Consider the following 17,070-nt stretch of genomic DNA (forward strand, 5'->3'; position numbering starts at 1 on the left):
CAGAGTCAAGTTTTAAGTTATTGCCTGTTTAAAATATTTAAAATAAATCCAAGCACTAAATCAAGAGTATGAGTCAGAAAATAAATATTTAACTAATAATATTTTTTGGAGATTGCAATTTAATTCCCTTTTTTTAATTTAAATATTTTCACATATCTGTCAGCCATTATTTTCCTAACAGAAGGAGTACACCTTTTCTTGTTGATATAAATAAAGCCATTGGTGCGCTTCCGGGTTGCTACACTGAAATCCCCTTCACGCATGCGCGGTAAGCCAGCCTGTCAATTCGAAACCAAGCGAGGGAAAACAGCAACTTCAGCTTCCGTAAGTTATTCTCTCTCATTTAAAGCATTTAACAACGTTTATATGCTTAAATACTGTAAACTAATGACGGATGTTATTCAGTATTTCGTAGCGTTGCACTGTAATCAGTGAAAGCTTGTTTAATCACGCTCAAACACTCAATCTGGAAGCGCATGCGTCACCAAACTTCATACTAAACCCCTCATTTTAAGGTTTTCTTGCCCTTTGTCGGATTAAAACAACACGTAAAGGATAATATTAAAGTTTTTACAAAGCTTTGCATCCTTCTTTAAAATTCGGCTCACTCTGTTTACACAACAATCATCTATTTAGCCTTTAAATCATGCTTGTTTACAGTTCAGTGGCTGACTTCTATACTACTCAAATAAGTTGCTAAACTACTCTTTGTGCTGTTTATATTGTATTATATTGGAGCCGAATTTACCTTTATACTCTGTTTATTCAGAAACATGCGTAAAAATATGTATAATGTAAATTCAAAGTGTCAGAAAACAAGCATAACTTTAAAATCGATGGTTCTAGAAACGGGATCACGTTATTTGACGTTGGATTAGCATACACTTAAAACGAGATTTGGATGTTATTTTGTTATGACTCGTGTTGTTTGCTTTGAGTATGTACTTAAACGATGTATTAAGTTAGTTTGGGGTGTATGTGTGTCATAAATGTTACATAAAGACGCGTGTTTGTGCTAAAAATGGAGGGTAAGACTTGGTTGTTTGTACTTGAGTAAGCTAGCAAGCTAACGGCTGCTGCAGATCTCGCGAGAACTTGTTCAGCAGCATGAGAAATGCATTGTTGTTAACAATAGCTGTTAGTTATCTCTCCTTGTTACATTACATGACATGATAACAGACAGGTTGACCAGTTGGACTTCTTCTTCTGTTGTTGTTGACCTTTTTGGTTGTTTGCATTCATAATTGTAGCTTTATCACCCACTAGTGGATTAAACTCACAGCCCCACTTTCACCATTTTCTGTCCACTTTCCAGCAAATTAAGTGAACCCCATTGATGATAAAATACTTCCATACAGCCGACATGTTGAAGATGTCCTTGTGTGTGCATGCGCCACCTTATTGGTCATAAACTGATGGAAATAATAATAATAAACAACACAGGTGATGCATGTCGTCTCGTAGCGTGGCGTAGTTTGTCAGTCTGTTGATCTAGTAAATGGAGATGGAGTTGTACTTAGGCTGTCTGGTGAAACCGTAGACTGTATGAATAATGGACGTATTATCCGTGACGTCACCCATCTGTTTCTGAAGCGCTGTTTTGAGGCCAATCGGCGGCGGCAGCCATATTGCTGCTGTCGAGCGATGTGACCTAAAGGGGCGGGCTTTGAGCCTAACTGGAATGTTAGAAATTCTTGAAGACGTTTCACCTCTCCTCCGAAAGGCTTCTTCAGTTCTTTGTGACTCCTGGAGACACCCACGACTGTTAGTGGCTTATATCTTCATGCTCTTCCCCAGTCTGGTCAGAACTGAAGAAGCCTTTCAGAGGAGAGGTGAAACGTCTTCAAGAATTTCTACCAGTCCAGTTGCCTTACGGATCAAGCTTTGGACTGCAATTTTTAGCATTTCTGCTATAATCTTTTTAGATTAAACTGACATAACCACTCCACCAGAGCAACGAAAAAAACCAGCACAGGCATGAGGGTGTTAACCTGCATGTGGTGCTAGCTCTGCTAGTGTTACCCAGGACTTCCACCAGATCTGTGTCCGGCCTGTCTCCAATCCACTGCAGTCTGGCTCCGTGCTCTCTCATCCATCAACACCCACTGGCTGTGTTTTCAGACGGCCAGACGGCTGGAGTCATGTGACCGATGTTTTCCTGAATCCATGTTGTCTCTCTGGTCCTCTGAAAACCTCTGACCTGTTGACTCCAGGTCTGGCTCCGCTCATCATGACTTTGGTTTGTTGTTGTAGTTAAGTGAAATACGATCTGGTGATAACACAGAGTGTTTTATTCTGAAAATTAACTGGATGTTTTCATTTTGTTTTGGTGAAACCTGACTTCCTGTCCCGCTCCATCTGCTCTGTTGAGATTGATGCGTCGTGCTCCGGCATCCGGCAACAATAGAAGTATTGTGACTCTGATCCGGGGGACTCCGACCTGCCGGATCAGAGACGCAGCCGGAACGCAACGGAGTGGATCCAGAGGAAGTTAACCCATTGACTAGAATAGACACCTATCCGATCCGGTGCTGTGGCGGATCTGAATTTGGCCGTACATGCAGACTCGAACATGTTGTTCTGTTGCTTTTATTTTGACTGTTTTCTGAGAGTTTTCAAAAAGAGGCCCAGCAGGTTTTTTGCCATGTACCGCTCCACCAGGGGATGGCACGTGCACCTCTTGTCAATGTGACATTCAGTGCTGTAGATTTGATGTCTGAGACGGCATCACCAACAAATCCCAGCAGCCTGAATGCAAGTTCTCCGCTGTGTCCACTGTTTCTGATTGCAGAGTTACTCATCTATGACACATTACAGCTCCTCAGCTGATAAAGGTGTCATGAAACAGTTGACCAGATCAGGAAGTTGTGGAGTATTTGTCGGAGTGTTGGATCAGTGAGGTTTGAGAACAGCAGCGTGTTGGTCGTCCACTGATTCCTTAAATAGAAACACAACCCGCTCCAGCATGGACACACTCACACAGGGACAATCCTCTCTCCACGTCTATTCTGGGAGTTTCATTCTGTCTTTTTTTGGGTTCTGTTTCCGTTGAGCCTCAATTTCTCTCATCCCCACAAAAGAGGAAAAAGATTATGCAAATACAGAGTAAAGAAGGTTTGTGTCTTGGCAAACTCTCCGGCGTCGGCTGAACGAACAGAGAGGACTCTTAGGGGGAAAAAACAAACCCTGTGAGGCAGCTTCTCAACACGCCGTCACTCTCTCTCTCTCTCTCTCTGTGACATGTTTGTGTTTTCACTTTGTTCCGATCGGCTGAGGTTTAGGAGGAAAGATTAATTCACGTCTTCTTCTGTCTCACTTCATTTCGTACACGGAGGAACAGTAGAACGAAACTAAGAACCAGGGGACGTTTTCACTCCCTCTCTTCTCTCTTAGAGAGGCTGATCATTTACTTTTATATAAGTCACTTTTAATGACGCAATAATGATACAAAAAAGTGCCACTTCTTTTGAAAACTGTTGAAATTATTTCTGAATTTCATGCTTTATCACGCCACGTCATGACAGGACATGTTACATCACGACACTGGAAGCGAACTGTACGGCTCCCCAGAAAGTTGAGCCTCCCCTTAACATGACCAACTCCAAGGCCGTTGTAAAGTGTAAAAAACAACTCCTTTCAAAATATGTCCCAAAACACATTTTTACAGAATCCAAACTAAAAGGATGACACAATACGACACGACATGAAACACCACGACATGCCACGGCACGCCACATCACGTCAAGTTACATCACCTCAAGACACGTCAAGTCAAGACACCTCACGACACCTCACGACACTTCAAGTCCAGACACCTCACGACACCTCAAGACACTTCAAGTCCAGACATGTAAAGTCCAGACATGTGAAGTCCAGACGTGTAAAGTCCAGACATCTCACGACACCTCAAGACACTTCAAGTCCAGACATGTAAAGTCCAGACATGTAAAGTCCAGACACCTCACAACACCTCACGACACTTCAAGTCCAGACATGTAAAGTCCAGACATGTAAAGTCCAGACATGTAAAGTCCAGACACCTCACAACACCTCAAGATACTTCAAGTCCAGACACTTCAAGTCCAGACATGTAAAGTCCAGGCAGCTCACGACACCTCACGACACTTCAAGTCCAGACATGTAAAGTCCAGACACGTCAAGTCAAGACACCTCACAACACTTCAAGTCCAGACATGTAAAGTCCAGACATGTAAAGTCCAGACATGTAAAGTCCAGACATGTAAAGTCCAGACACCTCACGAGACCTCACAACACTTCAAGTCCAGACATGTAAAGTCCAGACATGTAAAGTCCAGACATGTAAAGTCCAGACATGTAAAGTCCAGACACCTCACGACACCTCACAACACTTCAAGTCCAGACATGTAAAGTCCAGACATGTAAAGTCCAGACATGTAAAGTCCAGATATGTCAAGTCCAGACATGTCAAGTCCAGACATGTCAAGTCCAGACACCTCACGCCACCTCACGACACTTCAAGTCCAGACATGTAAAGTCCAGACACTTCACGACACTTGAAGTCCAGACATGTAAAGTCCAGACATGTAAAGTCCAGACATGTTAAGTCCAGACACCTCACGACACTTGAAGTCCAGACATGTAAAGTCCAGACATGTAAAGTCCAGACACCTGACGACACTTCAAGTCCAGACATGTAAAGTCCAGACATGTAAAGTCCAGACACCTCACGACACCTCACGACACTTCCAGACATGTAAAGTCCAGACACCTGACGACACTTCAAGTCCAGACATGTAAAGTCAAGACGTGTAAAGTCCAGATATGTCAAGTCCAGACATGTCAAGTCCAGACATGTCAAGTCCAGACACCTCACGCCACCTCACGACACTTCAAGTCCAGACATGTAAAGTCCAGACACTTCACGACACTTGAAGTCCAGACATGTAAAGTCCAGACATGTAAAGTCCAGACATGTTAAGTCCAGACACCTCACGACACTTGAAGTCCAGACATGTAAAGTCCAGACATGTAAAGTCCAGACACCTGACGACACTTCAAGTCCAGACATGTAAAGTCCAGACATGTAAAGTCTAGACACCTCACGACACCTCACGACACTTCCAGACATGTAAAGTCCAGACACCTGACGACACTTCAAGTCCAGACATGTAAAGTCAAGACACGTCAAGTCCAGACACCTCACGACACTTCAAGTCCAGACATGTAAAGTCCAGACATGTAAAGTCCAGACATGTAAAGTCCAGACACCTGACGACACTTCAAGTCCAGACATGTAAAGTCAAGACACGTCAAGTCCAGACACCTCACGACACTTCAAGTCCAGACATGTAAAGTCACGTCACGTCACGTCACGTCACCTCACGTCACCTCACCTCACCTCACCTCACCTCACCTCACGTTGAAAAGTCACATCGCATGTCAAGTCCAGACACGTCAAGTCCAGACACGTCGTGTCGAGATGTCAGTACCGGTTACATCGCGCCACAGCACGTCAGGGCAAGGCCAACACATCACGTCATGACACTGGAAGAAAACCTATGACTCCACAGCGGGTAAAGCCCCCATAAACTCCACTTTCTGGGAACAACACAACTCAGTCTTAAAGCGACAGCAGCTTAAAATATCCTTATCAACACGACAAGACCGGACCGGACAGGACAAGTCACGTCATGTCACACTTTACATCACGACAGGACATATCACAGGACACAACGGTGGAAGAGAACCGTTTGACTCCAGCTGTCCGGCGTTCCTGCTCCGTGCTGGAAAACGTAGCTGATTGGTGTTGACGGACTGGAGAGCATGGAGCTGGTCCACGGACCGGACATGGGTCTGGTGGAGGTCCAATTTAACAGTCCTAATAAACTTTAAAACAGCCACTGACGACTTTACAAGATGCATTGTAGTTGATGGCATCCTTCTCAGACTAACAAACTACAGAACTCCTCTCTGACATCTTGAACTGTGTCTTTATTTGTGTAGCAGTAAGCTCTACCGATCTCTTTAAGCCTCACTTCCTGTATCGTCTCCCGTCTTTGATCGTGACGTTCCAGCATCAAGTTTGAGCCCTCGTTGTGTGGTGTGTTTACAGTTTGCGCCTGACGTCTGCCATCTGCCATCCTTTCTTTACGTGATGAGGTTTTATTATAGCCAGTCGTTTTTGCACTGAGGTGATACCTTAATGGCGGCTCATTAAACCTCTAACCATCTCTATTAAAGCGGTAAAAAGGAGTCTCTGTGGAGCAGTCAGCAGTGATTCAGTGATTCAGTCTCAGGAGGCTTTTTCCCAGAACGAGCAGCTTCTACAGATTCAATCATTCAGGTCAGGTCGGAGGAAACGTTTGCTAAAGTAATTTATTCACAGGAGGTCAAATTTGATTGGCCGAACATAAATCTTTGATGTCAGATTGATTCCAACATGTTTGCATTACACTTGAACTGCGCTAAAGGTGCGTATCACAGACTGTATAAAACCTGTGTTCACGACACGACACGACACGTTACTACACGTTACGACCATAGACTGTAAATAGAAATGGACAGTGTTGCTCCGCCTTTTCCCGTTGTACTGTTATGAAGCCAAAAAATCCCCCTTCTGGGCGCCGCCATTGTGCAGCCAGAGCCTGTGAAGCCACTGTAATAAGCTCCGCCCTACAGCGTGACATCACAAGACTCTGTGAATCCTCTGAAGTTTCCCTCCACGGCGGCTGTGAATCAAAGGAAACAGGAAGTAAAACCCCGTTTTTTAAACTCTAATAACTAACGAAACAGAATTTTTTTCAGGAAAAAGAGGCCTTGAACACAAAACAGTGAAATACTAACTACATATCACCACAGCGTACGGATATGAGAAACATTTGTACGACGTGTATTTTTTTTTTTAAGTATGACTGCAGCCCCATTCAAATGAATGGGGGAGACGGATTTTTTGACCTATACTGCAGCCAGCCACCAGGGGGCAGACACACTGCTGAAAGCCTCACCACCAGCCACCGGAACCTCTCCCTTGGTTACGACACGACACGACATGTTGCGTCACGTTGTGTCACGTCACGTCACATCACATCACGTCACGTCACGTCACGACAAGTCACGTCACGACAAATCACGTCACGACAAGTCATGTCACGACAAGTCACGTCACGATACGTCTCGTCTCGTCACGTCACGACATGTCACGTCACGCCACGCCACGTCACTACACGTCACGTCCCGTCACGTTACGACAAGTCACGTCACGATATGTCAGGACACGTCACGTTACGACAAGTCACGTCACGATATGTCAGGACACGTCATGTTACGACACGTCACGTTACGACACGTTACGACACGTTACGACACGTTACGACACGTTACGACACGTTACGACACGTCGCGTTACGACACGTCACGTTACGACAAGTCACGTTTGGACAAGTCACATTTGGGCAAGTCACGTTACGACACGTCATGACATGTCAACTCATGTCACGTCACGTCACGTCACAACATGTCACGTCACTGCATGACACGACCATTTGTTCCTGAAGCAGAGTTTTGAAGCCTATCGTCGGCGGTTGCCATATGTGTAATTCTGACTCAACCTAATTTCAGTCGATGTAGTGTGACCCAAAGACAAAGAGCTGAGGCAGGCCTTAAGCCTCCTCATGAACAGCTACCAGGTGCCTGCCTGTCAATCAAGTCAGCCACACCCTTATTTGGGCAAAACACTTGATTTAAATATCTTCAAAAGTAACGTACAGCGGTTTGTATTTTGGATCTGGTGTCAGGTTCTTCTTATCAGAAGGTTCAGGAGAAGGTTCATCTCTCTCTCTGCCCTCTGGGAGGATTTCTCTGACCCCTGCAGCAGAGGAAAGTCCCGCAGTCTGCATGGAGAAAAGCTTTTAGATCTGTTTTTGCATCCCGCGGCTGAGGAGGAGATAAGACGTGATTTGTTGGGATGGATAGATAAAGACACTACCCACTGCTCGGGCCGTGTAGCAGTCCACCTCCTCCAGTTCTTCTCATCTCCTGGATGCTTAAAGCCTGTTTTGGTGATACAAATGAACTTCTCCTTTTTTATTTTAGATTGTGTTGTCTAGGTTTTTGTTGTTTTTTATTCTATAAGGTAGCAACATCAGCCTGCATATTATCTGTCGCAACTGTGGCTGTCAGCATCTCTACAGAGCTGAAATGTGCATTCGATCAATCAATCTTTGAATTATAGCGCCAAATCCCAACTATGTTCTCCTCAGTCTCTTCCCAAACAGAGCAGGTCTAGACCGTACTCTATGTTCTATTATTAACAGAGACCCAACATCAAGACAGGATCAGATCCAGTCCCATCTTGCAGACAGGACTCAGTCCAATCTCATCTTAATCCACCATGAGCAGAGCACTTTGCAGCATTTAGCAAGTTACAGTGGCAAGGACAAACTTCCTTTAACAGGCAGAAACCTCCAGCAGGACCAGACTCATGTTAGACACACATCTGCTGAGACCGTGTTGGAGAGAGGGATAGAGGGAGATGAAGAGAGAGCAGCAGAGATCCAGAGGAACCTACGGGACAAGGGAGCTCAGGGACTCCAGAAATGTCTATGGTTAGTAACTTTAATGGGACAGGAAGAGTTAAAGTAAGAGAGGAGAGAGAGGGAAAGACCAGATCCCAGTGTGTCAGTCTAAGCCTATAGCAGCATAACTAAGACCTGGACCAAGCCTGATCCAGCTCTAACTATAAGCTTTATCAAAAAGGAAAGTTTGAAGCCTACTCTTAAAAGTAGAGAGGGTGTCTGCCTCCCGGACCCTGACTGGTAGATGATTCCAAAGGAGAGGGGCCTGATAACTGAAGGCTCTACCTCCCTTACTACTTTTACAGATTGTAGGTATGACTAGCAGCTGGAGTCTGGCACGTCCACATCAGCAGGCCAGAGCAAACCTACGGGACAAGGGAGCTCAGGGACTCCAGAAAGGTCTATGGTTAGTAACTTTAATGGGACAAGGAGAGTTAAAGTGAGAGACAGGCAGAGAGAGGAGAGAGAGGGAAAGACAGGATCCCAGTGTGTCAGTCTAAGCCTATAGCAGCATAACTAAGAGCTGGTCCAAGCCTGATCCAGCTCTAACTATAAGCTTTATCAATAAGGAAAGTTTGAAGCCTACTCTTAAAAGTAGAGAGGGTGTCTGCCTCCCGGACCCTGACTGGTAGATGATTCCAAAGGAGAGGGGCCTGATAACTGAAGGCTCTACCTCCCATACTACTTTTAGAGACTTTAGGTACGACGAGCAGGCCTGCATGTTGGGAGCGTTAAACACACATGTTAAACATACGTAAACAATCCAAGCCAGGCAAGGCAGAGGAAGACCAGCAACTCCCACGTTCTGTTAGGTCTGTTATGGAGTGTTGAGTTTTTAAGAAGAGCGATGTAAGAGCTGTTTCTGGTTACAAAGATCAACTCTTCAAAGAAGGCAGATCTCTGTCGGGATTGTTCGCAGCAGACGGTCTTTAAAGGATTCTTTTGCAGCTTCCGGTTAAAGCAGTTTTGGAGCGATAGAAAGTCTGACCCATGATTCCTTTAGAGCCGTGGTTGTGTTGACAGACAGCCCCGGTTTCCCTCCTTTCATCCTCAGCTCAGTTTGAGGAGCCGCAGGTGAAAGCAGGAACAAAGCTGTGTTTCTCCAGGCGGAGGTGTAATGCAGGAAAGAGATGTGAGACAGTTTTAAACAGTGACTCGGGTCCGTCTGTCTCTCCGTGACTCGGTGCCGAAGTGTGAATTTAAGTGGTTTTAATAAATGGTCTTCTTTGAGCACCGCTGAGCCGCTCTCCCTCGGCTCACTCCCCCCCCTGCTCGGCGCTCACAAGCTGCTCCTGACCTGATAAAAACCCCTGAAATCACCTGCTGAGCTTTGTGGCAGTGTTTTTTTGATTTATTCAATAGGTGGAACTGCTGGAGCGTGCGCCCTGTGGCAGCTGGAGGTTTGTGTTGTGGAGAAATCAACCCCTCAAATTGCAGCCAAACCTGAGCCGTGTTGGAGTTCACCTCTGTCCATAATTAATGAGCGTGTGTATTCTGGAAGATAGGAGATGGTAGAAGAGCAATTAAATATGAGAGTTTAGAGTTTGCTTCTGAGTGGGTGGAGGAAAGAGTCTTTGTGTTCAGAACAAAACATCTCGTGACTTATTTCAATTCTTCAGTTTGGTGGTTTTAAGGTTTGTTGCATCGTCTTATTCTAAAGTTGTGTTCCTGTCCAACTAATAACCTCAAATCTGCCATTGCTCCCCACCTAATCCCAAGCTATGAAGATATCTGTCTCCTCAGCTGCTGAATGCCTCACTCTGTCCACCAGATAGTCTCTAACTGTGTTTGTCTGAGAGAGGAGTGACGGTGGGTTTTTTGGAGCTGTTTTGCTGTAAACAGCGGCCTGCTGCTGCTGCCAAGAACGACACTTTAAGAGAGAGAGTGAACCAGACAACAAAATGAAGAGCTGAAACTCAATAAAGCTCCAGATAGAAAAGAGGAGCTGCAGGTTGAGGTGATAGACTCTCACTCTGTTTTCACAAAGTCGTTGGCATTTCTCCAAAGCGTGCTGTTGCTTTTAGAAATGACGTTAAAATCAGTGTTTCAAAACTGCAAAAGTATTCTGTAATCCAGGTTGGCAACTCGAGCAAAGCACTTCAACTACTTCAGAGCGTTTTTATTCTAAACCTGGCTTTCATGCCCTGCCCTGGATCTGATAGGTTTCTATTCTAGTCAATGTGTTAACTTCCACTGGATCCACTCAGTTGCGTTCCGGCTGCGTCTCTGATCCATGAGATTGGAGTCCTCCGGATCAGATACACAAGACTTCTATTTGTTCCCGGATGCCGGAGCACGACGCATCAATCTCAACAGAGCAGATGGAGCGGGACAGGAAGTCAGGTTTCACCAAAACAAAATGAAAACATCCGGTTAATTTTCAGAATAAAACACTCTGCGTTATCACTAGGGGTGGGAACTGATAAGATTGAATCGATGTCAATGTCATTGTCGATTCTGCTTATCAATCCAATTCTCCTAATGATTCCTGAGTATTTTTTTAAGAGGGAAAAAAGTAGTTCTACACAGTCTTCAGCACCAAAAGGAACCATTTATTTTTTTTCCAAAATTATGTCAGCACAAGACTGAACATGAACATATTCAACTTGAACATACTGAACAATAGGTTGACCTCATTCTCGGCCGCGTGAGTCCGGACATGGCCCCCGGAGTCTGGAGGAAAATACTTTGAATTTGGAGAGGAAAAACACTTTTCCTCCGAGGTTTATCCCGGACATTTTTTACCCACTCTCAGTGCCTCATTTTCAGCCGCGTGAGTCTGGACGTGCGCCCTGGATGTCCTGGAGGAAAAACGCTTTTCCTCCGGGGTCATCACTGAGGTACTTTACCCGCTCTCGGTGCCTCATTTTCGGTTGCGTGAGTCTGGACAATCCCCCCAGAGCCTGGAGGAAAAGACTTAGAATTTGGAGAAGAAAAACACTTTTCCTCCGAGGGTCATCGCGGAAGTATTTTACCCACTCTCGGTGCCTCATTTTCAGCCGCGTGAGTCTGGACGTGCGCCCTGGATGGGAAAAACGCTTTTCCTCCAGGGTCATCACTGAGGTACTTTACCCGCTCTCGGTGCCTCATTTTCGGTTGCGTGAGTCTGGACGTGGCCCCTGGAGCCTGGAGGAAAAACGCTTTTCCTTCGGGGGTCATCACTGAGGTACTCTACCGGCTCTCGGTGCCTAATTTTCAGCCGCGTGAGTCTGGACGTGCGCCCTGGATGTCCTGGAGGAAAAACGCTTTTCCTCCGGGGTCATCACTGAGGTACTTTACCCGCTCTCGGTGCCTCATTTTCGGTTGCGTGAGTCTGGACGTGGCCCCCGGAGCCTGGAGGAAAAACACTTTTCCTCCGGGGGTCATCACTGTGGTACTCTACCGGCTCTCGGTGCCTCATTTTCAGCCGCGTGAGTCTGGACGTGCGCCCTGGATGTCCTGGAGGAAAAACGCTTTTCCTCCGGGGTCATCACTGAGGTATTTTACCCGCTCTCTGTGCCTCATTTTTTCGGCCACGTGTGACACGTAATGCAATGTACCGTGACATGACGTGACGAGCTGGGAAATGAATCGTTAAGAAGAATCGATAACATTTGAGGTGTACAATTCCGATGGAATTGATCAATTGGAACTGTTTCTAAATCGGATCCGGTTTTCGATTCCCACCCCTAGTTATCATTAGATCGTATTTCACTTAACTACAAAACAAACCGTCATGATGAGTGGAGCCAGGCCTGGACTCAACAGGTCAGAGAGGAATCAAACATTGGTCCTGGTTTTCAAGCTTTTGTAGGTCGTCTGAAGGCAGCGTTGTATCTGAGTCATCACCGGTGAAAAACTTCTCACTCTTTAAGTTTAAAGCAAACAGAAACAACAACCTCAGGAGCAAGTTTTCGAACACTGACTGATTCCTGAATGTCATCAGGCTGTGTGACCGGATTACTGAGCTGGTTGGGACTCGTGTCTTGCTGAGGGGATCAGGTCAGCAATATCTCATTCCTGTGGACTAGAACGTGTCCCCCTCTCCTCTGGTGTGCAGACACTGAGCCTCTGTCCCTCTCAGCCGCTCTGTTCCCCATGAATGAATATGTTGGGGTTGAACTCGGGTGACCCTCTGAGTTAATGAGGGTCCTGGAGCAGCTGAGTGGAGGGGTCTTTGTGACGCTCAGAGGAGCAGGAAAAAACTGCCGCCTGCTCGGGGTGGCGAGTTTGTCATTTGGCAGGGGTCAGCTGCCGTCCCACCGCGGGGATCAGGCCGGCTGTTTACAGCCCGCTGGTCGTCTCTGATATGTTGCTGCTTGGTGAGGGGAGCTCCACCGTCTGTGGCGTTATTGTCAGAGTTTGACAAACAATCCAGCGACGGGAGGCCACAGGTCGACTTCATGGGAGTGTAGAGACAATCCTGCAGGTCCAGATGCCAGAGATTTATCACACAGGGGGTTGCTGTCATGTCAGGAGCAGGATGAAGGGATGTGGCAATGTGGAGATGCAGTTCTTTCAGTGTCCACTAGGGGCTGGCTGCAAAAACCAAGGACTCCCTATTAGCTTTCATGTTAAATCTCCCATAAACACAGCCTGGTGGTTTACATAAACTGTACATGCTGTGTATCTTTATTTGCTTCAAAGGGGTGTGTGGTTAAGTTGACTGACAGGTGGGTGTTGTAGCTGTTTGCTAGGTGGCTATGCGGCGGCTTTAGCTCCATCTCCTTAACGATTCCTTTACTGATTGAAAGCCAGCTGCAGGGTCACAACTTCCAATATGGCGGGCACCATCTTTGGGCTTTACAGCACCTCTATCCAATAGATGACCTCATTGAGAGTATGTTTTATACAGTCAATCAATGGTTGTAACATCGGTGGTTAAGGGCTTGGTGTCTTGGTTACCCGGCTTCCGATTTTAAAGCCGTGTTGAAACGTCTTTGCTACTCGCGCTTATCTCCTCTCACGTGTTGATTCAGTGAATCCATCTGTGATGAAATATAGCACTTGTGTAGTGCATTTACTTTTTTTTCCCTCCATACGTCACTGGCCTAATTTACACAATCTACCCGGGACTTCAGCCCGCAGTCGAAACGCAGACAACAATGGGGGTACAGGAACCTTTTAGTTCTGGGGAAAGTAGTTCTGGGGGCTAAAAGGCCCCGGAACTCTTGGTTGAAATGCACCTTAAAGGCGGATTTATACTTCTGTGTTGAATCGACGGCGTAGCCTACGCCGGGGGTCCGCGTAGCTCCCATACCTACGCAGAGGCCTACGCAGAGGCCTACGCAGAGGCCTACGCAGAGGCCTACGCAGAGGCCTACGCACGTAGCTGACGTTCATCTCCTCCAAAATTTAACAACCCGTAGAATCGACGCGGACCGCAAGCCCTGTGATTGGTCCGCTCGGCGGCATTGTGTTTCCCGCATTTACAGCACTTCTGGGATCCCGGACATCGGCCGTGTATTTCCTCTCCTCTCTATTCTTCATGTGATCATGTCTGTATGATAAACAGCAACATGTATCAGCTGTAGATTAACAGAACACGTTCTGAATCTCTGTGGAAAAGGAAACAGAGATCGTAGCGGGGTCGGAAGCAGGCGACCGGCTATCAGAGAGACCACACTGCCCTCAAGTGTTTCGGCGGAGAATTTCTGCGCGTCACGGACACACCGACCCACAAGTGTGTGGGGCTCATGTCTGCGTCAGCCCCTGCTGCGTAGGGGAGAATCAGAAGTATAAATCAGCCTTAAGGGTACAAGAGGTCCCAAACCATGCCAGCAGAATGCCCCTCACAGATCCCATCGCTGGGTTTCAGGTTTTTCCTTCTGAGATGTAGAGACCTCTTACCATGTTCCCACTTCTAAAAAATGTAGTTTCTGCCAGTTTGACATCACAGTGGAAAAGGAAGATAACTTTTGGTGTTGAAGGGGTTAAAATCTCTTAAAGATTCAGCTCCAGCGCCCCGGGTGATGAACCTTGAGAGTCTGTAAACCTGCAGTTCAGATTTGGGGGCAGACAGCCTGCAGAGTGACCCGCAGCAGCTGCAGGTCGTCTCCAGAAACCGTCTGTGCCACCGTCCTCACAGAGCCGCTCTGCCCTCATGAATGAATCACTCGTCACACTCCCATCACGCCCGTGGCTCCTCCCCTCCGGTCCGAATCAGAGAGCTTTATTTGATTTTATTTTTCCTGTCTTGGTTTTCTGCCTGACTGAGCAGCTGAGCGCACGGCCGAGTGAGCAGCTCGTCTGCCTCGCAGGCTGTTCCCGCTCCGCCGTCCTCGCTCCACGAGGTCCCACCGAGGGACTCGCCAGTCGAATCTGCAGGAAATCAAACTAACGAGCTCTGACAGGAAGCAACGTGCTACCTGCTGGGAACACGGCCAACACTTTTCCTGGTTCCTCTCTGAAACGCCTCGCAGACTTTTACTCTCCCGCCGTGCTGTCGACAGGGATCTGGTGCTTCCTGTCAGAGGTTTCATTCGAGTAATCAGTTGTGGTGAAGACACTTGGGTTCAAACCAGAGACCTTAAAACCACAGACCCCAGTTTGGATCAGTGTCTGTATGTCCTGAATCCTCTGACATCCACTTCCTCTCCAAACCAGAAAGACATGATCTGAATATTTGAGGATGTCATTTTCTCTCACTCTCTCTCAGGTCGCTGTGACGCCATGCCCGTCCACGCGCTGTCCCAGGGGGCGGGGCCAGGCACCCAGGTACCCACACACCTGACCAGGATTCCCATCTCTCTCATCAACACCAGCACCGAGTCCTCCAACAAAACCATTAAGGTTTGTTTTCAGTCCTGTAGACTCTGAGACCCAGGGTCCTTGATTAAGAATAGGTTTATTGATTGATTTTTTTTGATAAAGCATCATCTTTATTTACATCAGCATTTTGTAACTAGCATGATTTGATTAATCAGGATGGCTCATGTTTTGGAATTCAAATACTCTAATTCTAACAATTTATCAAGGATTCATTAAAAAGCTGAAGAGTTCATGCGACTGTTATCTCGTCTGTACAACACATAAAACACTTTAAAATAATTAAAAACTCTAAAATAAATAGAATAAAGTAATAATAATAAAAAACAGAACAAAAAGATACTTAAAAAAATAATTAAAAACACAAAAACACTATAAAAAAATAAAATAATGCAATATTTAAACACATAAGACACTAAAAATAATTAAAAACACATAAAACAATGTAAAAAAAGACCCAGTATTAGACACTAAAACATAAAAAGAAATTAAAACACTAAAATAAGATAAAGTAATAATTTTAAATCACATCAGACCTTTTTAAAAAATAATTACAAACACACAAAAATGTAATGAATAAAGACAATTTTATAAAAAAAATAAAATAAAGTGATAATAATAAAACACCTAGAAAAAATAAGACACTTTAAAAATTGTATGTAAATATAAAATGAAGTACAAATAATAAAACACATAGGACACTTTTAAAATAATTGAAAGCTGTAGAAAAATGTATAAAAGCAAATAAAATAACAGACAGAGAGAGAGACCACACAAACCTCATGCAGGGATAAAAGCTAAGGAGTAAATTTATGTTCATTCATTTTGTCATTTTGCATTGTTTCTATGTGTTTATGATTGAGACCCTCAACCTGTTGTATTTTTGAACCTGTTTTTGAGAGAGCTAAACGTAGTGCCCTAATTTTAAATCAACCATAACAGAAAAGGTTAATCTTGGTTTGACATACTCTTAAAAACAGAGGGATTAGAGTGAAGGTAACAGTTATCCCTTCGTACTGTAAAACAGGAAATATCTGAGTCCTGATGAACTTAGAGCAAACCTAGCTTCATTCGACTCTCCTGGAATTGCTCGTCACTCTATGTGCCGTATATCTTAGTGAAGGTTTGTTTCCTGCAGCATTTCCTCGCAGCACCTCTAATTTGACGTCACTTGAAGGCAATAAAAAGCAGCACGGTGCTTTAAAGCCCTTCACAGGTAATGCATCTGTGCTGCAGAGTTCATCCATCCTCCTGCATTGATATCTATATATTTCCACCTGCCACCATCTGTTCACTTCCACCTAGCTTCCTTCTCTCCTTTAACGTGGAGCCGTATCTTGTTTTTGATTAGCACGCTGCAGGAATACATTTCAGGAAACCAAAGCGGCAGAATAATCCACCTTCTGTCTTCAGCTCATTTCCCAGAGGCGCTCATCAACGCTGCTCACTCTCCTGATGTGTCTTTGATCAGTTGACGGGCCCTCAGTGAGACCGTGCAGAGCTTCAGTTTGAGCTAAACGCCTCTCCGTTTGTCTGTAAGTTCACTGCTTTCTTGTGTTGTTTCTGCAGGGGAAAGTGGTTCGTAAAGGCCCGCTGGTGTCGTTAGCTGCTGACAACTTCATCCTGAAAGCCGTCATCCAAGGTAACACTGCGCACGTGTGTTAAAAGGCTGTTTCTCACCTGAATCGGTCCGAGCAGCTTCCTGTGGGTTAGAAATGAGATTTTAAAACAGGTCGTGTTGTACTTTCAATTACACCGAGGCCACGAG

General features: G+C 45.5%; 1 protein-coding gene across 1 annotated transcript in view; it reads left to right on the forward strand.

Moving 5' to 3' along the window:
- Nucleotides 1–227: 227 nt before the first annotated feature.
- pot1 (protection of telomeres 1 homolog) overlaps nt 228–17,070 on the forward strand; it is an 82,762-nt gene continuing 65,919 nt past the window's right edge. The window contains 3 exon segments of the mRNA XM_034686309.1: nt 228–324; nt 15,193–15,326; nt 16,872–16,944. Coding sequence (XP_034542200.1) covers nt 15,207–15,326; nt 16,872–16,944 — 193 coding nt within the window. The 5' untranslated portion in view covers nt 228–324; nt 15,193–15,206.

The sequence above is a fragment of the Notolabrus celidotus genome, chromosome 6 (assembly GCF_009762535.1).
Source record: "Notolabrus celidotus isolate fNotCel1 chromosome 6, fNotCel1.pri, whole genome shotgun sequence".
NCBI classification, from domain to species: domain Eukaryota; kingdom Metazoa; phylum Chordata; class Actinopteri; order Labriformes; family Labridae; genus Notolabrus; species Notolabrus celidotus.